At 38.5% G+C, this 22,908-nt stretch overlaps 1 protein-coding gene across 5 annotated transcripts in view; it reads right to left on the minus strand.

The window, feature by feature from the left end:
• Window positions 1–22,908, minus strand: part of ampd2a (adenosine monophosphate deaminase 2a) — a 48,069-nt gene that overhangs the window by 19,725 nt on the left and 5,436 nt on the right. For 2 of the 5 annotated variants that reach the window (XM_056447374.1, XM_056447371.1), the window contains exons 2-7: window positions 11,826–11,956; window positions 11,629–11,759; window positions 8,620–8,688; window positions 5,740–5,851; window positions 3,774–3,960; window positions 3,127–3,259 (exon numbers count right to left, since the gene is read on the minus strand). In XM_056447374.1, coding sequence (XP_056303349.1) covers window positions 3,127–3,259; window positions 3,774–3,960; window positions 5,740–5,851; window positions 8,620–8,688; window positions 11,629–11,759; window positions 11,826–11,956 — 763 coding nt within the window. Of the gene's footprint in view, window positions 1–3,126; window positions 3,260–3,773; window positions 3,961–5,739; window positions 5,852–8,619; window positions 8,689–11,628; window positions 11,760–11,825; window positions 11,957–13,752; window positions 13,911–22,908 lie in introns of those variants that run through there. The other 3 variants (XM_056447375.1, XM_056447376.1, XM_056447372.1) reach the window with 3 other exon arrangements.

Consider the following 22,908-nt stretch of genomic DNA (forward strand, 5'->3'; position numbering starts at 1 on the left):
AAACATATTTTGTTGGACTGTAGAACTTTAAATTCCATTAGACAAAGTTTTTATAAGGAGAGCACTTTGATGGACATTTTTAATAAGGGACCACCAGGAAGAGTTTTACATTTTTTATCAAAAATAGAACTGAAAAATCATATTTAACTTTGAATAATTTTTTTTTTGTAAATTTTATCTATTTATATTTTATATATTTGTCTAAATAATTTATTTATTTATTTATTTTATTATTATTATTATTTTTTTATATAATACGAATTTGTTTTTATCATGTAATAGTTTAATGTATATCCATTTGGCCACGAAATAGCCATAAGTTGCTGATGTGGCAATAAATATGTAATAAATAAATACATTTCTCTTACTTTTCTGCTACTCAGGAGCCGTATGCATTCACTGACAGGTCAAATCTTCTTCTCTCCCTCTTTAAAGTTCACAGCAAACTTGACTGCGAAAGCGTTTTGGATTTGTATATAAAATAGGCTATGAACAACGCAGTGGCGGAGTAGGTAGTGCTGTTGCCTCACAGCAAGAAGGTCGCTGGTTCGAGCCTCAGCTGAGTCAGTTGGCGTTTCTGTGTGGAGTTTGCATGTTCTCCCTGCATTCGCGTGGGTTTCGTCCGGGTGCTCCGGTTTCCCCCACAGTCCAAACACATGCTATAGGTGAATTGGGTAGGCTAAATTGTCCGTAATGTATGTGTGTGTGAATAAGTGTGTATGTGTTTCCCAGTGATGGGTTGCAGCTGGAAGGGCATCCGCTGCATAAAACAGATGCTGGATAAGTTGGCGGTTCATTCCGCTGTGGCGACCCCAGATTAATAAAGGGACTAAGTCGAAAAGAAAATGAATGAATAGCCTATGAAATATATTAACATCATCAAATTAATAAATAATAAAGTAAATTGTTAATAATTTGATGAACAGCTTCACACGGCTACATAATCAAGCATAGTTCACTGTGATGTTTTGATGGATCACACAAATCGTGATAATTCTTTCACTGTAATTCACAGCTCGATATATCAGCCATTTCACAGTGAAAATAGTTTAACTCCGCTTGAGTGTTTGAAGCGGCTCGCGTGTCTTCGTGATCTACTTTTTCTTTTCCAGGTCGTCCCCAATCGCAGGCTCTGCTAAGTGTGTCAGATTTGAGGACACAGTAAAACAAATGCAGAGTATCCACACACAGGCCTGCCATGATATCTATTTTCTGTCGTACGACACATTGCACCAAAATATATTCCGATAAATGATATTATTGTCATTTTAAGACCATTTTATTATGGCCACTCATTATATAATACCAGAATGACAAAATAAAATGATCACAATGCAAGTGCACTCAACTAAAGAACACATCATATTTCATTCTGAAGAATAGTTCATTAATTATAGTCATTTGAACAATCTAACAATAGACATCGGATCAGAATGTGAAAACGCATATCCTAAAGAAATAATAATAAATAATAACAAGGTAAAGAGTAACAGAGGCTGCTAGCAGATCTGTTTTAGCTGTCAGACACCCACATCAAAATATACTCGAGTAAATACTAGAGTGTTTTTAACCATACTGACACTGACACCTCCAATAGAGATAGAGATGTTGCACATAGCTAAAATGTGGCTAGAATTGGTTTTTATGTATGGGCGATGTATATTGCATCACCAAAAATGATTGAGCTCATGTCCATGTGTTGTACGATGAGTCCATATATTGATTATAGTGACAGGTTTAGAAGTAGTAGTGCTGACTGTGATCGTTTCATTAGACCAAGGGTGGCCAAACTTATTCTTATGAAGGGAAAAAATCAAACGTGATTGAGGTTAGTTGGCTGAAGGTAAATATAGCTTCCAATGGGTGATTTCCTAATTTATTTAATAATATTTAAAAATGATTAGAAAACATTGCTTTATATGAACTAATACAGTATTTATTTTTAGATTTCATAATGAACGTATTACAGTAAAGACAAAATCTCATTTATAACAGAATTACACTAGCGTTTGCCTTGATTAGCTCGCCATCGTCTTAGACGATCGATGTATAACGATTTTTTAAGTTAAAGGCGTTCGCCCCAACCGTCTCCATCATTCTTCCTCTCAGATGGGGGGCCAAATCAAAGGTTACAAAGAGCCGACTTTTGCCCGCGGGCCCTTGTTTGGCCATCTCTGGATTATATTGATTCCAATCTGTATTCACAGGTCAGATATGCTAGAAATGCAGCACACTGAGGACATCTGCTTGTTACAAGGGGGTAATGCTAAAAGAAAAGCGCTTTGTGAGATTTGTCCATGTGTTGATTATTGTGACAGGGCTAATCACACAACTCCTTCATGCTGTCTTAACACAAACACATTAAGTTCACTTCATTAGTTTTACAAACTTAAGTGGATTAAATATAAAACAATTAAGTTGTCCCCTAAAAATCCTTAAGAGTTGTGTTAATTCAGCTCGCTTTAAGTGGAGTTTATTTGTAAACTCATTTGGAGAGGATCATGTGCTTATGATTGCTTGCAGCTGCCCCGGATTATCCAACTGATTATTCACCAATCAATCGATTCCTAGGCCACTATAAGAGCCCTAGGTTCCAGATCACAGCCATCTTCTTTTTGAAGAATCCCCCCTTCCACCCTTACTCCTCCTCTTTTCCTAGATGGGCGGCACGGTGGCCCAGTGGTTAGCACTGTTGCCTCACAGCAAGAACGTCACTGGTTCTAGTCCTTACCAAACCAGCAGACGTTTCTGTGCGGAGTTTACACGTTCTCCCTGTGCTCACGTGGGTTCCTCCCACTGTCCAAACACACGCAACTTAAGTTAATTGACTAATCCAAATCAGCACCATAGACATGCTCCTAGTAAGTAGTTAACTCTTAAGAGCAATCACTATGTGTTAATTAGCTACTACAGCAGAGTGGTTCTCGAGTTCTACCTGAGCTCAAACTCCCCTCTCACCTTGCAAACAGGAGGGAGCCCCGGGCTCGGGGATCTTTTGAGCTGACGGCTCTCTCCCGGGACAGCATGCCAAACAAGCTTCATAATCAATCATCAGCTAAGTGGGAACTCCTGAAATAAGCAGTTTGAACAATCAGCTAACGTCGCTCATTTGAGCCTGAAACTCACTTGTCTTTGGGGTTTTGTGTGGTGTAGACGTGGAAAACTCCGTCCACCATTGCGCAGCTGTATCCTAGATCAGACGGCAGGTTCTGCTCGTCGTACGGGTGTGTTTCAGACACCGGTGGGTGAACGGACACATCTGACACAAACACACACAAGACTAAGGTAAGATAAAAAGGTAAGACACAGGCATGTTTAACTACTGTTCATATACGGTGTGATCTAGACAATTCCTCATCATGTTCACTCTTATTTACTGCATTTGTACAGTTTTATATTCAGTGTCTCAGTGTTCAGATTAGTATATTGTTTTTATCACACAGAGTTTTGTGAATGTAAGCTGTACAAACATTAAACTTTGCTCTGGTCAACAATGGTTGATGAACTTTACCTACTGAAACCGAAACTAAGTATGCACGGTGGCTCAGTGGTTAGCACTGTGGCCTCACAGCTAAAAGGTCGCTGATTCGAGTCCCCGCTGGCCATGATGGCATTTCTGTGTGGAGTTTGCATGTCCTCCCCGTGTTGACGTGTAATGTTGACGTATTTGTATAATCAGCACTTGTGTGTGTTGCATCTTCTTGTTGAATCGCTAAATGCCTCCTCAATTGTAAATGTGTGTGTGTGTGCGTGCGTGCGTGTGTTTCTCAGACCGGAGTCGACGGGGCTCTCGTGCAGCTCCTCATATATGTTGGTGTCCAGCGGCCTCTCATTGAGCTCCCGCAGGCTTCGAGCGGTGGTTCTACTGAAGTTCTGCAGGGACAGACTCATGTACTTCTCTCTGATGAACAGAGCCTTCACCACACACTTGGCGGCGTCCACCAGGTCTGTGAACGGAACCTGAGGACATTCAGAGATTAAATCTAAACCTCTGAAAATAAAAACAGGAATTGAAGAACAACAAACATCCAGAGAAGAAAAACCTGAATGGATTTAAAGAACTTAGAATGTACAAAAGTATAGACCAGATATAACAGAAGAACATGAAGAAAACCTACAGAGAACTCAGAACTTAAAGGACGAAGAGCATAAAAAGTAGAACTTATGTAGAACTTAAAGCATAAAGAAATAAATTGTTTTCTTATAAATTAATGTAAAACTTAAGATAACTGAACATAAGAATCTAAAATAAGAACAAAGCTTAGAACTTAAAAAAGTGGAACTTAAATAGAGAACTCAAATACTAAATAAAGAAAACGAATAACTTAAGAAAATGTAGAACTTATAAAATCTTAAACAGAACCTAAAGAACACAAAGAAATCTTAAAGCACAAAGAACTTAAAGATCAAAGCTTAAAACTTAAAGTAAAATGTTTAAGAATAAAGAAAGCATAGAACTTATAAAAGAGAATTTAGCACCTAAAGAACCTGGAGAAAACTTAAAGAACTTAAAGATAGCTTAGAAACTAAAGAACTTAGTAGTTAAAAAGGTGGAACTCAGACGTTTACAAATAAAGAAAACATATAAGAAAATGTTGAATTTATAAAAACTTACTAAGAAGAGAACTTAGAACTTTAAAGTTTCAAGTCTCTAAAATCTAAGTAATGAAACTTTGTGATTTAAAAATGTATAACTTAATATCTTTAAGTTATATTTAAACTTGTATAGAAGTAACTAAAGAATTTGAAGAACTAAAGCTTAAAAGGTGGAACTTAGAACTTAAAGCATAAAGAAAACACATAACTTAGAAAAAAACTTAGAACTTGAACCTGGAGAAAACTTAAAGCACGAAGATCTTGGAACTTAAAGAACTAAGAACATAAAAACTGGAAACTTAAACGTAAAGAAAACGTAAACTTAAGAAACTATAGAACTTATAAAATGTTTAAAGAACAAAGAGCATAAAAAGTGGACCTCAGAACTTAAAGCATAAAGAAAACATATAACATAAAAAAATGTAAAACTCAGAGAGAACCTAAAGACCACTGAGAAATCTTAAAGCATAAAGAACTTAGAACTTAAAGAAAGAAGAGCATAAAAACTAGAACTTATGCAGAACTTAAAGCGTGAAGAAAATGTTTTCTTACAAATTAAATAAATGTAGAACTTAAAAAAACTAAGAACCTAAAATAAGAACCTGAAGAACACTGAGAAATCTTAAAGTATAAAGAACTTAGAGCTTAAAAAACCAAGAGCTTAAAACTTAAAGTGGCACTTAGACATTTCAAAATAATGAAAACGTTTAACTTTAGAAAATGTAGAACATATAAAAACATTTAAAGCATTTAAAACTAAAAGAACGAAGAGCATAAAAAGTGGAACTTAGAACTTACAGCTTAAGAACTGAGCTTAAAACTTAAAGTGAAACGTTTAAAAATAAATAAAATGTTTAACTCATAATAGAAAATTTAGAACCTCCAGAACCTGGAGAAAACTTAAAGAACTTAAAGAGAACTTACAAACTAAAGAACTGAGAACTTTAACTAAACTTAAAAAGCGAAACTTAGAACTTAAAGTAATAAGAACTTAAAGATCCAAGAACTTTAAAAGGTGGAACTTAGACATTTAAAGATAAAGAAAACGTAACTGAGAAACAGTAAAACTTATAAAAACTAAAGAACATTGAGAAATCTTAATTGACCCATCGCTTGTTTGTTTTGTTGTTCTGTTATTCTCACCCCACACTTCTCTTCTCCTGAGATGGACACCCGCTGAAACTCTCTCTCCGTCACCGTCTCTCGCTCGATAAAAGGATAGTCGACTGTATCCTCCTGACTGTCCTTCAGATACCTGCAGGCAGACAGATGTGATGAGAGACAGACACTTAAAGAACTTAGAAAGAAATTAAAACTTGAACCTGTAGAAACGTTAGAACTTGAAGAACTTGGAGAAAACGTAGAACTGCAGGCAGACACGTGATGAGAGACAGAAGGATGAAAACAATAAGAACTCAAGAAAAGAAAGACATTAACACTTGAATATGGAGAAAACAAAGGACTTTTAGAAAGGCTTAACTTAAAGAAAAAACTTAAAGCACTTATAAAAACAGAACTTAGTACAAAGAGCGTATAAAACTGGGAGAAAACGTAGAACTTAAAGAACTCAGAGATCTTAGAACTAGAAAATGAAGAACACAAAAACACTCAAGAAAACTTGAAGAAATTGTAGAAAAAGTTCAGCATTGAACACTCTGAATATGCAAAAATTGAAGAATTTGGACAAAACATAAGGAACTTGGAGAACTTGTAGGACACGTAGGACATAAAGAACTTGGAAAAACTTAAAGATCTTGGACAACTTGGGAAAAAAATAGAATCCAAAGAACTTGTAAAAGACTAAGAGAACTTACAGAACAATTGAAGAATTGGGAGAAAACTTGAACTTAAATCTTAACTTAAAAGAACAGGAAATTTAGAACTAAATGTATAACAAAACAGAACCCAAAAAACTTCAAAACCCAAAAGAACTTCAATTTGTAAAAAACAAAGAAGATAAAACAATTGGAGAAAATGTAGACCGTGAAGAACTTATAGAAAATGTCTATAGATTGAAAAACTTGTAGAAAACCTAAGAATTTGGAGAAAACTTGAAGAACTTAAAACTTAACTTAAAGCTTAAAAGAACTTGCAGTAAATGTAGATATTGAAGAAAACTTGGACAAAAAAAGGACAAAACTTGAAACTTAAATTACTTAAGGATAAATAGAGCCCAAAGAACTTGGATAAACTAAAAGAAATTAATGAATTTGTAGAAAACAAACAACACAAAGAACTTTTGAAAAGTTTAATGAACTTAGAGAAAACGTAAAGACTGGGAACTTAAAGAACTTTAGAAATTGAAAAAACTTGGACAAAACAAAGAACTTGGAGAAAACTTATGAAAAAAATCTTAACTTGGAATGAAGAAGAACTTGTAGAAAATGTAGAACTTGAAGAAATGTAGAGCAAAGAACTTGGAAAAACTAAGAGAACTTAAAGAACTCGTGCAAAAGGTTCAACTTAAAGAACTTGGAGAAAACAAAGAACAATAAACACTTGGAGAAAACGCCGAACTTGAAGAACATATTGAAAAGATTTTGGAGAACAAAAAACTTGAAGGATATGTAGAGGTTAAAGAAATTTGAAAACCTTAAAGAGCTTGGAGAAAACTCAGACACTGAAGAATCTGAAGTTGAAGAAACTGAAAACTTAAAAGAACTTTAATATTGTAGAAAGTGTAGAACTTGAAGGAAAGTAGAACTTAAAGAACTTGAAGAAAACGCAGAACATTAAACACTTGGAGAAAACGCAGAACTTGAAGAATATATAGAAAACTTAGAAATTAAAAAACTTGAAGAACTTCAATCTTAACTTAAAGTTTAAAAGAACTTGGAGTAAATTTAGAACTTAAAGGAAATATAGAACATAAAGAACTTGGAGAAAACTTAGCCCGTAAACAACTTGATAAAAACAGAACCCAAACAACTTGGAAAAACTCAAAGAACTTAATGAACTTGGAATAAACTTAGAGGAAATGTACAACTTTTGGGGAAAAAATACATAGAACTTGCTGAACTTGGAGAACTTGGAGAACTTTAGAAAAACGCAGAACCTAGAAGACAGATGATTGGATGGACAGACAGATGGAGAGATGATTGGATGGACAGATGGAGAGATGATTGGATGGACAGATGGAGAGATGATTGGATGGACAGATGGAGAGATGATTGGATGGACAGATGGAGAGATGATTGGATGGACAAAGACGGAGAGATGATTGGATGGACAGATGGACAGATGGAGAGATGATTGGATGGACAGATGGAGAGATGTTTGGATGGACAGACAGACAGAGAGATGATTGGATGGATAGATGGAGAGATGATTGGATGGACAGATGGAGAGATGATTAGATGGACAGATGGAGAGAAGATTGGATGGACAGATGGAGAAATGATTGGATGGACAGACAGACGGAAAGATGATTGGATGGACAGATGGAGAGATGATTGGATGGACAGACAGACGGAGAGATGATTGGATGGACAGATGGACAGATGGAGAGATGATTGGATGGACAGATGGACAGATGGAGAGATGATTGGATGGACAGATGGACAGATGGAGAGATGATTGGATGGACAGATGGAGAGATGATTGGATGGACAGACAGACGGAGAGATGATTGGATGGACAGACAGACGGAGAGATGATTGGATGGACAGATGGAGAGATGGAGAGATGATTGGATGGACAGACAGACGGAGAGATGATTGGATGGACAGATGGACAGATGGAGAGATGATTGGATGAACAGATGGACAGATGGAGAGCTGATTGGATGGACAGATGGAGAGATGATTGGATGGACAGACAGAAGGAGAGATGATTGGATGAACAGATGGACAGATGGAGAGCTGATTGGATGGACAGATGGACAGATGGAGAGCTGATTGGATGGACAGATGGAGAGATGATTGGATGGACAGACAGAAGGAGAGATGATTGGATGGACAGACGGAGAGATGATTGGATGGACAGATGGCCAGATGGAGAGATAAACGGACGGCAAACACTCACTCCAGGTCGGCTGTGCTATCTACTTTCATGAAGTCTTGTTTGGCTCGCACCAGAATCTCGGGCTCAAGCCTTGAAGAACGTGAGGCGAAGCAGCAGATTTGAGTGAGTACCACACGCACACACACACACACACACACACACACACGAGAGCAGAGCATAAATCACTGGGATTGATTTTTTGTAAAGCACTTTCATTTAAAATGCAGCAGAGGGAATCCGAGACTCTCCACCGAGCAGAACGAGTGTGTGTTTAAGCATCTGTAAGTCACACACACACTGAAACGCAGCCAAAGTGTGTGTGATTGTCAATGTCCTGGGTCAGTGTTTTCAAAGCAAAAGAATTCTCACAGATCGCAAACACAAACAAGTGCAGCGCTGTGCCAGAATTCCTGCGTCTACGTGATGTTTCCCTCTCAAAACATTCATCTGTATTTAAAGAACTGTTAAAGTATTCATCTCAAAGCCAGAGAGGAACTATAGAAGAGTGGACAGAGATTGCTGGATTCATACATGTTTCATAAACTGTAACTTATTATTGCCATATACACTCACCGGACACTTTATTAGGTACACCTTACTAGTACCAGGTTGGACCCCCTTCAGAACCGCCTTAATCCTTCATGTCAGAGATTCAACAAGCTACTGGAAATATTCCTCAAAGATTTTGCTCCATATTGACATGATAGCATCACGCAGTTGCTGCAGATTTGTCGGCTGCACATCCATGATGCTAATCTCCTGTTCCACCACATCCCAAAGGTGCTCTATTGGATTGAGCTCTGGTGACTGTGGAGGCCATTTGAGTACAGTGAACTCATTGTCATGTTCAAGAAACCAGTCTGAGATGATTGGTGCTTTATGACATGGTGCGTTATCCTGCTGGAAGTAGCCATCAGAAGATGGAGACACTGTGCTCATAAAGGGATGGACATGGTCAGCAACAATACTCAGGTAGGCTGTGGTGTTGACACCATGCTCAATTGGTACTAATGGACCCAAAGTGGGCCAAGAAAATCTCCCCCACACCATTACACCACCACCACCAGCCTGAACCGCTGATAAAGGCAGGATGGATCCATGCTTTCATGTTGTTGAGGCCAAATTCTGAGCCGAGCATCCGAATGTGTCAGCAGAAATGGAGACTCATCAGACCAGGCAACGTTTCTCCAATCTTCTCTTGTCCAGTTTTGGTGAGCCTGTGTGAATTGTAGCCTCAGTTTCCTGTTCTTAGCTGACAGGAGCGGCACCCGGTGTGGTCTTCTGCTGCTGTAGCCCATCCGCCTCAAGGTTGGACGTGTTGTGTGTTCAGAGATGCTCTTCTGCAGACCTCGGTTGTAACGAGTGCTTATTTGAGTTACTGTTGCCTTTCTGTCAGCTGGAACCAGTCTGGCCATTCTCCTCTGACCTCTGGCATCAACAAGGCATTTGCGCCCACAGAACTGCCGCTCACTGGATATTTCCTCTTTGTCGGACCATTCTCTGTAAACCCTAGAGATGGTTGTGCGTGAAAATCCCAGTAGATCAGCAGTTTCTGAAATACTCAGGCCAGCTCGTCTGGCACCAACAATCATGCCACGTTCAAAGTCACTTAAATCCCCTTTCTTCCCCATTCTGATGCTCGCTTTGACCTGCAGCAGATCGTCTTGACCATGTCTACTTGCGCTGAGTTGCTGTCATGTGATTGGCTGATTAGACATTTGCATTAACGAGCAGTTGGACAGGTGTACCTAATAAAGTGGCCGCTGAGTGTATAATCTTAACAGTTTCAACATTTAAAGCGGATGACAGTGAAGTCTTGAAATGAGCCGATACAAACACCAAATATATTAGAACTGCATCATTCTCATTCATAACCAACAGCACTGTTATATACACCACATATGCTTAGGACTGTGTGTGTGTGTGTGTGTGTGTGTGTGTGTGTGTGTGTGTGTGTGTGTGTGTGTTTTTGCATACATGCATGTTTGTGTGTCTGTGTGTGTTTGTGTGCGCGTGTGTGCACCCACGTGTGTTTGTGCGTGTTTGTGTCAGTGTGCGTGGATGTTTGTGTGTTTGTGCATGTTTGTGTGTCAGTGGGCGTGTGTTTGTGTACTTATTTGTGTGTGCATGTTTGTCTGGGTGCGGGTGTGTGCACGCACATGTGTTTGTGTGTACGTGTGTGTTTGTGTGCGTGCATGTTTTAGTGTGTGTGCGCATGTGTCCGTGTGTGAGTGTGTTTGTGCATGCACATGCATTTGTGTGTGTTTGTGCGTGCATGTGCATGTTTGTGTGTCAGTGGCCGTGTGTTTGTGTACGTGTGTGTGTTTGTGTGCGAGTGTGTTTGTGCAAGCACATGCATTTGTGTACGTGTGTGTTTGTGTGTCTGTGCATTTGTGTGTGTGTTTGTGTGCGTGCATGATTGTGTGTGAGTGTGTGCAAGCACATGTGTTTGTGTGTCTGTGCATTAGTGTGTGTATGTTTCTCTGTCTGTGTCTATTTGTGTGCATGTTTGTGTGTGTGTGTGTGTGTGTGTTTGTGTGCGTGCATGATTGTGTGAGTGTGTGCAAGCACATGCGTTTGTGTGTGTATTTGTGTGTCTGTGCATTAGTGTGTGTATGTTTTTGTGTCTGTGTCTATTTTTGTGTATGTGTGCATTTGTGTGTGTATGTGTGTCTGTGTGTGTCTCAGTGTTTGTGTGCATTTTTGTGTCTGTGTGTAATCAAGTGCGTGCACACTTGTGTGTGTGTGTGTGTGTGCATGTGTGTTTGTGTGTGTGTGCATTCATGTATGCGTGTGTGTGTCTTTGTGTTTGTGCATGTGTGTATGTCTGTTTGTGTGCATGTGTGTTTGCTTCTTTGAGTTTGTGTGTGTGTGTATGCCTGTGTCTTTGTTTGTCTGTGTGTGTGTGTGTGTGTGTGTGTGTGTGTGTGTGTGTGTGTGTGTGTGTGCGTGTGTGTGCGCGTGTGTGTGTGCGCGTGTGTGTGTGTGTGTGTGTGTGTGTGTGTGTGTGTGTGTGTGTGTGTGTTTTACTTGACATCTTGGCTGATCTGCCGCTCTAGACGGTGGCGTTTCTCCTCCAGCTGCTCGATGGGGCTTTCTTCTGGAAACTCGTATGGAGCGCAGCGCATGTCGCTGTCCGTCAGGCTCCTGGCCAGCAGCTCCTGCAACACACACACAGGTTAATAACACACACACAGATACACACTGAAGAGCAGACACACACACACCTCAGCGATCTCCTTGTATTTTCCGTCCATGGATGTGCGCAGGTCGATGGGCAGGTGTTTGTGTGAGACTGGTGTGACGGGCAGAGAGCGCTGGGACATCAGAGGCCTGGAGTCCACAGAGCCACACAGATCTGCACACAAACATACACAAACACACACTGTTATTCATTACAGCGCTTATTAAATAGTTCAGCTTCAGTTAGTCAACAAGCCACAACCCCCCAGCAACCTCATAACAAGCCACACCCTACAGCAGCCTCATGACAATAAGCCACACCTCCAGCAACCTCAGAACAACAAGCCACACCCTCCAACAGCCGCATGGCAACAAGCCACACCCCCAGAAATCTCATAACAACAAGCCACAAGCCCCAGCAACCTCATAACAAGCCACACCCTACAGCAGCCTCATGAGTCATGACAACAAGCCACACCCCCAGCAATCTCATAACAGCAAGCCACAATCCCCCAGCAACCTCATAACAAGCCACACCCTACAGCAGCCTCATGACAACAAGCCACACCCCTAGCAACCTCATACCAAGCCACACCCTCCACTAACCTCATAACAAGCCACACCCCCAGAAATCACATAACAACAAGCCACAACCCCCAGAAACCTCATAACAAGCCACATCCTACAGCAGCCTCATGGCAACAAGCCACACCCTCCAGCAACCACATAACAAGCCACGTCCCCCAGCAGCCATATGGCAACAAGCCACACCCCCAGTAACCTCATAACAACAAGCTACGCCCCCAGCAATCTCACAGAAACAAGTCACAACCACCAGCAGCCTCATAACAAAGCCACACCCTCCAACAACCCCATGACAACAAGCCACACCCCCAGCAACCTCATAGCAAAAAGCCACACCCTCCAACAACCTCATGGCAACAAGTCACAACCACCAGCAACCTCATGGCAACAAGCCACACCCCCAGCAACCTCATAACAAGCCACACCCCCAGCAACCTCATAACAAGCCACACCCCCAGCAACCTCATAACAAGCCACACCCCCAGCAACCTCATAACAAGCTGCGCCCCCAGCAACCTCATAGCAACAACCCACAACCCCCAGCAGCCTCATAACAAAGCCACACCCTCCAACAACCCCATGACAACAAGCCACACCCCCAGCAACCTCATAGCAAAAAGTCACAACTCCCAGCAACCTCATGGCAAGAAGCCACACCCTCCAACAACCTCATGGCAAGAAGCCACAACCACCAGCAACCTCATAGCAACAAGCCACACCCCCAGCAACCTCATAACAACAAGCCACACCCCCAGCAACTTCCTAGAAATAGGCCAGACTCCCCAGCAACCTCACAACAATATGTTAGCATTTTAAGAACAAGCAGTGCCCTAGTAACCACTTAGCACGGCTCTAGCAGTGGCCTAGAACTCTTTAGCAACAGCACAGAGATCAGTCACAACACACCTGTGTACTGGATGTCCTAGATTAGAAACTACTTAGAGCAAGAGTCCGACGATCACACTCACAACAACAACACCAACACACACTATTAGTCCTGCTTCAGAGATCTGATTAATGAAGCGTCCAGACGCAGCAGGACTCTAGAAACCTCCAGACACTCACTGTTCAAAGTCTAACACCACCTCACGCCTGAAGCAGAGCGGCTGATGCTGCTGTTTAAACAAAAACAACTCAAGTGCATCTGCAGATGACATACACACACACACACACAGGATAGCCGTTACAGTCACATCTATTCTGAAGAATAATATATATATATCGCATCCTTTTTTTACCCAAACACTGAAGAATTTGACTGTCATCGTGTGCCTTTAAAGTGATCATGTGACGCGTTTCACAACATTCCAGTCAAACATCCCAGTCCAGTGCAAATAAAGCATCTCTCACTCACACACACACAGCAGAGACGCATGCAGAGCTTACAGGACGCAGAGTATAGTGCGCAGTACCCGTGTGTGATCTCAGGATAAAACCCTCTTCATGTTCAGTGTCTCTCTGCAGTCGCTCTCTCTCTCTGTCAGTGTGTGTTTCGGGACGCTCTGATTCACACGGGTTTGGCTCGTACCACGTCGTAGATGGAGGTGGGGGGGATTGAAGGCGGGACGGGCCACACACTGCTTTACAGAGGAATCCTGGAAAAACCAGCTTGAACAGACCTCTATGTGTGTGTGGCTGCGTTCGCAATGGAATCCTAGTGCACTGCAGTATGCACTATGTAGTGTGCACTACATGACACAGTGAGCATTTTTAAAATAGTATGCTGCACTATTGACACATGATCTCATTATTTTGTGTTCATTCAGGAGAGGAGAAAAACCAACACAATCTCACGGCAATTCTTAACTTTTTGATTTAGTGGATAATTCGTACGATCTCATTCGTACAATATAGTACGATTTCCTCATCCTGTAATGACGCTGGGTTTAGGGGCGGGGTTGGGTGCCACACCTCCTTTTTAAAATCAAACGTTTTTTTTTACAAATGAACTCGTACTAGTTCGAACAAATTAGCCACTAAACTGATAAAATATAAATTTCCTCGTGAGGTCAGGCTGGAAAAATTGTAGCTCTAACTATGGCAGCTGTAGCACCGCCTCTTAAAAAAAAGAACCAATCAGGTGCCAGAACTGACAATCGACCAGCCAACTGGAAAACTATTTTTTAATTGTGTAAATAGAGATTCGTAAAATAATACATGATATTGTTGTCAGATATGTCTCCTAGTTTTAATTTTGTTTTATTATAATGCAACAATTTAGATTTCGTACAAATTTTCGCTCCATAATGTTGAAATGTATAAACATTTCTTTAATATTTTAGCTTTTTAGGTAACAGTGTTTTTATCTTGGAGTTTGCGTCCAAACATATTTGTCATTTGATCAACATGATCTTCTGTTGTCTGTTTATTCGTCGAGAGAAACTTTAGCGCTAAATATAGCAGCTGTAGCCCCGCCTCTTAAAAAAAAGAACCAATCAGGAGCCAGAACTGACAATCGACCAGCCAACTAGAAAACTATTTTTTTAATTGTGTAATTAGAGATTCGTAAAATAATACATGATATTGTTGTCAGATATGTCTCCTAGTTTTAATTTTGTTTTATCATAATGCAACAATTTAGATTTCGTACAAATTTTCGCTCCATAATGTTGAAATGTATAAACATTTCTTTAATATTTTAGCTTTTTAGGTAACCGTGTTTTTATCTTGGTGTTTGCGTCCAAACATATTTGTCATTTGATCAACATGATCTTCTGTTGTCTGTTTATTCGTGGAGGAGGGAAACTTTTGTGCTAAATATGGCAGCTGTAGCCCCGCCTCTTTAAAAAAAGAACCAATCAGGAGCCAGAACTGACAATCAACCAGCCAACTGGAAAACTATTTTTTTAATTGTGTAAATAGATTTTCGAAAAACAATACATGATATTGTCAGATATGTCTCCTAATTTTAATTTTGTTTTATCATAATGCAACAATTTCGTACAAATTTTCGCTCCATAATGTTGAAATGTATAAACATTTCTTTAATATTTCGACTTTTTAGGTAACAGTGTTTTTATTTTGGAGTTTGCGTCAAACATTTTTGTCATTTGATCAACATGATCTTCTGTTGTCTGTTTATTCGTGGGAGGAGAGAAACTTTAGCACTAAATATGGCAGCTATAGCCCCGCCTCTCAAACAAATGAGCCTATCAAACAAGATAATAGACCAACCATCTGGAAAACTGCTGTGTGTTTCAATCGTGTAAACTGAATTTTGAAGAATTTATGATGTTGTCAAATTTCAGTCTTGAATTTAGTTTAATCACAGAGCAACATTTTTGATTTGGCATGACTTTTTCACTCTATAATATGTTAAAATGCATAAAATGTCTTTAATATTTAGACTTTCATGCAATGGTGTTTTATCTTGGTGTTTGTGTCCAAATATGGTTGTTTTGGATTTTTTTTTTTAAATATGCAGCAATGTTGACACATGACCTCATTATTTTGTTTGTTTATTCGGGAAAGGAGAGGAACTGTAGCGCTAAGTATAGCAGTTGTAGCCCCGCCTCTCAAAAAAAGACCCAATCAAGAGCCAGAACAGACAGGAAAACTGTTGTTTTAATTGTTGAAATTGGGTTTTGAAGATTAAAACATGACATTGTTGTCAGATATTTCTCCTTATTTTCATTTTCTTTAATCATAATGCAATATTTTGGATTTGGTACAAAAATTTTTCCCTCTATATGTTGAAATATGCATAAATTTTCTTTAATATTTCGACTTTTTAGGTAACCGTGTTTTTACCTTGGTGTTTGCGTCCAAACATTTTTGTCATTTGATCAACATGATCTTCTGTTGTTTGTTTATTCGTGAGAAGAGAGAAACTGTGGCGCTAAATATGGCAACTGTAGCCCCGCCTCTCAAAAAAAAATGAGCCAATCGAGAGCCAGAACCGACAATGGACCAACCAAGTGGATTGTGTTTTAATTGTGTAAACTGAGTAATGAAGAATTCATGATGTTGTTGTCAAATTTCACTCTTAAATTTTGATCATAAATCAACGTTTTTGATTTATCGTAATTTATTCAATCGCTCGTCCTTTATTACGTCAAAATGCATAAAAATTCTAAACTACTTTTTTGACACTTTGGAAATGTTGTGTTTGCGTCCAAACTTTTTAGTTGTTTTGGATTCATGTTGACACATGGCCTCGTTACTTTGAGCAGTTATTCACAGGAGAAAAAACATTTGCACTAAATACGGCAGCTGTAGCCCCGCCTCTAAAAAAACAGCCAATCAAGAGCCAGAACAGACAATTGACCAACCATTTATGTAAAGTGGGTTCATGAAGTGTTCATGATGTCAAATTTTACTCTTGGTTTTAATTTAGTTTAATCATACTGCAGCATTTTTGGTTTGGTGTCATTTATTCACTCGCTCGTTCTTTAATAGGTCAAAATGCAAGTTCAAAACTACATGTTTCTTTAATATTTTGACTTTTATGGTAATAGTGTTTGTATATTGCGTCCAAACTTTTTTGTCATTTTGTGTTTAATTATATGATTCTGTACTTGACCAATCGCTGCTTGGGGGAGTTTCCAAGATGGCCAACGACTGAATGGTTTTTCCTTATATGGAGTTTTATTTACAATTCAGAGGGCGACATCCAGGTAAAACCTCAAAATTATTCTTTTTTGTACATATATAACTAAACAAACAGTCTTTTACTATAAAAGTGGGCGATTATTGTCCCGAATAAGCTGTGACTGAGGTAAAACACACACAGAGAGAGAGAGAGAGAGAGAGAATGATGTGTTATTCTCTTTAAATGAGTGTCTAGACTGAGGTTCAGACTCATACACACAGGTTTATATTTAGAAGCTGAACACACACACACACACACACACACACAGGGCTGCTAATGAGAGATTTGTGTTCATTTTGTGTTTCAGAGACACTGAAACTGCAGGAGACACCGATGTGGAGCGTCGTGTGTGTGTGTGTGTGTGTGTGTGTGTGTGTGTGTGTGTGTGTGTGTGTGTGTGTGTGTGTGTGTGTTTGTGTGTGTGAAGCGGACTGATCTCTGTGATTAACTGTGCTGTAAACTCCAAACCCTGCAGCCAAAATCAACACACACACACACACACACACACACTGACCAGCAGATGGCGCTCTGCAGTAATTCACAACACTTTGGTGAGCGTTACTAACAAGTATTATTATTGTTATATGCAGGCTTTATGAAATCCAGTACAGGTCGTCCAGTACAAGTCTATAATAATATAGATTTATTTTAAATGGCTGACTGTAATACTACATTCAAAACAGGTTTCATAGTCTTTATTAGAATTTAACAGTCTACAATTATTTAGCAAGATGTGTTTGTCTTATTTATCTTATTTGCATATTTTTTTTATTTGCATTATTTGTCTTATTTGCATATTGTCTAAAATTGTCTAATTTGTCTTATTTGCATATTTTTACCATATATATATATATATATATATATATATATATATATATATATATATATATATATATATATATATATACATACATACATACATACATACATACATACACTTACAATCATATATGAAGATCTATTATATACTACTAACGTGTATGAGTATTTATTATTAGTATTTTCTACTAAATATAAACTCTGTCCTGAATTCTGCAAAAAGTTCATCATTATACTACTGTAACCAGCGATGTGACACTGACAGCAGAGGTGCGGATCCACATGCAGGTTTATTAGCGAGGTCAGGTAGGCAATGGTCTACACAGGGGCAAACAGATGTATGAGGACAATCCAGAATCATAGTAAGATACTCAGGCAGATGGTCAGAAGGCAGGCAGCAGACAGGAATAAACAAACAAACAAGGCAAGGATCAAAAATATGACAAAGGCAGACAAAGGGAAACGCGTTGTAATGTCACTATAACAGATAACAAGACTCAGCAACAGTGTTTGAGTAGTACTTATAGGTGATGGGTCGTTCTTGAACGATTTGTTCATTTTGAACGAATCTTCAATGACTCTGGAACTACGAGTCCTCTCAAGAAGTGATTCGTTCATCCGCGCGTGCGCAGACTGCGCACATTCGTGCAGGTGGTATCGTTCATTTCAAGTCTTTTGAGTCGTTCATCACGGAAAGGCAGAAGCCAATCACTTGAGATTAGAGCCGGAACGAGAATTGATCCGTTCACCTCTCGAGTCCTCTATCGGGTTTAAGTCATTCGTTCTTCACGAGCCAATTATATGCGTTTAGAGTCGGAAAGAGAATTGATCAGTTCACCTCTCGAGTCCTCGGTCTGAGTCGTTCATCACGTGAAAGACAGAAGCCAATCGTATGCATTTAGAGCCGGAAAGAGATTGGATCCGTTCACCTCTCAAGTCCTCGGGTTTGAGTCATTCTATCGCGTGATGAACTCAAGAACCAGAAGACTCGAAAGGTGAACTAATTATCATGGCTCCTATCGGCTCAGACTGTGTACATTGGTTAAGATTATATGTGACTGTCAGTGTAACGTGAACGAACCACTGACATTTGAAGACATGAAGAGGTGAGCTGAGGAAAGAGACAAAAATACCTTTATAGACAAAAGAGCAGGTAAACATTGAATTTTTATTTTCTCCTTCATATAGTATTGTATTTATGACTTATTTGTCGTGTGAGCAACCTTTTGGGCTCGTTGTAGATGTGTTTGGAAGCAATTCGTAACATTTTAATAATATTTTGGCAAATTGAACCAATTGAACGAAATGACTCGAAAAAAGATTCGTTCATCTCGATGAACGAGACTCAAAGATCCGAGTTAGTAAAATGATCCGAACTTCCCATCACTAGTACTTCTAGCCCATGAATCAGTCCTCGAGTAGCTTCAGCTGTGCGAGTGTAATCAGTCAGGATCTAGAACACGTGTGTGAACGGAGTGCATGTATGAAGTTGTAGTCCGTGAACTGGAAGATTTGTAGTTTGTGTGAGTGTGACTGTTTTTCAGCGACCTCTGGTGGTTAGATCGCTGGAGATCATGACAACTACGATTAGTGCTTAATATGCATTATATATTTTATTATTCATTCATTAATTTTCAACCACTTTTCCGGGGCTGGGTTGCACGGGCAGCAGTCTCAGGAGAGAACCCCAGACTTCCCTCTGCCCAAACACTTCCTCCAGCTCCTCTGGGGGTCTCCTGAGGCCTTACCAAGCCAGCTGAGAGAAATAGTCCCTCCAGCGTGTCCTGGGTCTTCTCCGAGGCCTCCTCCCGGTGGGAGATGCCTGGAACACCTCCCTAGGTAGGCGTCCAGGAGGCATCTGAAACAGATGCCCAAGCCACCTCAGCTGGCTTCTCTCAATATGGAGGAGCAGCGGCTCTACTCCGAGCTCTTCCCGGGTGAAAGAGCTCCTCACCCTATCTATAAGGGTGTGCCCTGCCCAAACCCAAAGCTCATGACCATAGGTGAGAGTAGGCACGTAGATTGACCGGTAAATCGAGCTCAGCTCCTTCTTTACCGCAATGGCCCGGTACATAGACCGCATTACTGCTGCCGCTGCACCGATCCCCCTGTCAATGCTCACGCTCCATCCTTCCCTCACTCATGAACAAAACCCCAAGACACTTTCCCCAGGACTTTCCCCCAACCTTTTTCCAGTGGAGCACCATGGCCTCAGACTTGGAGGTGCTGATTCTCATCCCAGCTCAATTATAAATACTACATAAATAAAGAAATAAAACTTGTATTTATAAATGATAAACTTGTATATTTAGCATCTTAGCCTCATCGTAGCGTTTAGACAGCGTGCTACTCTCTGACGATCTGCTTCTTTTATCCTCGTTTTGGACAAACGCGTCAGCCAAATGAATGAATGTAAATAAATAAACACGTATGATGTGAAAACACACACGGCACAACCAAATATAAACCTCATCCAGCAATGCAGTGCGTTTTGAGCCTCTGGAGCTCTAATAATTGATGAGCGTCACACGCCTGGACGAACGCTTTCCCACAATCCCACGCTCTCGCCCTCTGCATTTATCATGAATATATTGATGCGCTCGGGACGAGACCAACAACTGAAACAGCATTTGTTCTCTGAAGTTAGCATCTGTGTTAGCACAGACACATGCATCTGACCAGTGCAAAAGTGGATTGATGATGATGATGATAATAAATGACATACAGTTGAAGTCAGAATTACTGGCACCACTGTATATGTTTTCTTCCCTGTCATGATGACAGCACATAATATTAGACTAGATATTCTTCAAGACACTAGTATTCAGCTTAAAGTGACATTTAAAGGCTTCACTAGGGTAATTAGGGTAAAGTTAGGGTAATTAGGCAAGTCATTGTATAACAGTGGTTTGTTCTGGAGACAATCCAAAACTAATATTGCTGAAGGGGGCTAATAATATTGACCTTAAAATGCCTTTAAAACTATTAAGAACTGCTTTTATTCTAGCTGAAATAAAACAAATAAGACTTTCTCCAGAAGAACAAATATTACAGGAAATACTGTGAGAAATTCCTGAATCTGATAAATATCACTTGAGAAATATTTGAAAAAGAATAAATATTGCACAGGAGGGTGAATAATCTTGGCCTCAACTGTACATGTTCACTGAGCACCATTTAGTTGGCTCAGAAAAACAGCATGTGTGCACTAAAGCTAGTTCATAAACATATCATTATTATTATTGCATCTGACCAGTGCAATATCTGCCTAAATGTGATAATAACAATGATAATAAATGACACGCACATATTCACTGAGCACTATTTAGCTGGCGCAGAAAAACTGCATTTGTGCTTAAAAGTGAATGGAATTATGCATCCGACCAGTGCAATATCTGTCTGATGATGATAATAATAATAATAAATGGCATGCACATAATCATTGACCACTATTTATTTGGCTAAAAAACACAACAACAACTGCATTTGTGCATAAAGTCAGCTCATAAGCATATGCATCTGACCATTGATGTCAGATCTGAGCGACATCTGCCTGATGATGATAAATGACATGCACAAATTCACTAAGCACTATTTATTTGCCTCAGAAAAACAATATTTTTAGATGAAAGTTAGTTCATAGAGGTATGCATCTGATCTGCCTGAAGACAGTAATACTAATGATAGTAAATGACACGCAAATATTCACTCAGCACTATTTTGTTAGCTCAGAAAAACAGCATTTGTGCATAAAAGTTAGTTCATGGAAATATTATTAGTATTATTGTGCATAAAACAATGATAAATATCAATAATAGTGATAATAACAAAACTAAATGGCAATAATAGTGATAATAACAATAATAAATGGCAATAATAGTGATAATAACAATAATAAATGGCAATAATAGTGATAATAACAAAACTAAATGGCAATAACAGTGATAATAACAATAATAAATGGCAATAACAGTGATAATAACACTGGTAAATGGCAATAATAGTGATAATAACACTAGTAAATGGCAATAATTGTGATAATAACACTAATAGATGGCAATAACAGTGATAATAACAATAATAAATGGCAATAACAGTGATAATAACAATAATAAATGGCAATAATAGTGATAATAACAATATTAAATGGCAATAATAGTGATAATAACAATAATAAATGGCAATAATAGTGATAATAACAATAATAAATGACAATAACAGTGATAATAACAATAATAAATGTCAATAATCATGATAATAACAATAATAAATGACAATACCAGTGATAATAACAATAATAAATGTCAATAATAGTGATAATAACAATAATAAATGGCAATAATAGTGATAATAACAATAATAAATGGCAATAATAGTGATATTAACAATAATAAATGGCAATAACAGTGATAATAACAATAATACATGTCAATAATCATGATAATAACAATAATAAATGACAATAACAGTGATAATAACAATAATAAATGGCAATAACAGTGATAATAACACTGGTAAATGGCAATAATAGTGATAATAACACTAGTAAATGGCAATAATTGTGATAATAACACTAATAGATGGCAATAACAGTGATAATAACAATAATAAATGGCAATAACAGTGATAATAACAATAATAAATGGCAATAATAGTGATAATAACAATATTAAATGGCAATAATAGTGATAATAACAATAATAAATGGCAATAATAGTGATAATAACAATAATAAATGGCAATAATAGTGATAATAACAATAATAAATGACAATAACAGTGATAATAACAATAATAAATGTCAATAATCATGATAATAACAATAATAAATGACAATAACAGTGATAATAACAATAATAAATGTCAATAATAGTGATAATAACAATAATAAATGGCAATAATAGTGATAATAACAATAATAAATGGCAATAATAGTGATATTAACAATAATAAATGGCAATAACAGTGATAATAACAATAATACATGTCAATAATCATGATAATAACAATAATAAATGACAATAACAGTGATAATAACAATAATAAATGAAAATAATAGTGATAATAACAATAATAAATGGCAATAATAGGGATAATAACAATAATAAATGGCAATAAAAGTGATAATAACAA

The sequence above is a fragment of the Danio aesculapii genome, chromosome 22, assembly GCF_903798145.1.
Source record: "Danio aesculapii chromosome 22, fDanAes4.1, whole genome shotgun sequence".
Lineage (NCBI taxonomy): Eukaryota > Metazoa > Chordata > Actinopteri > Cypriniformes > Danionidae > Danio > Danio aesculapii.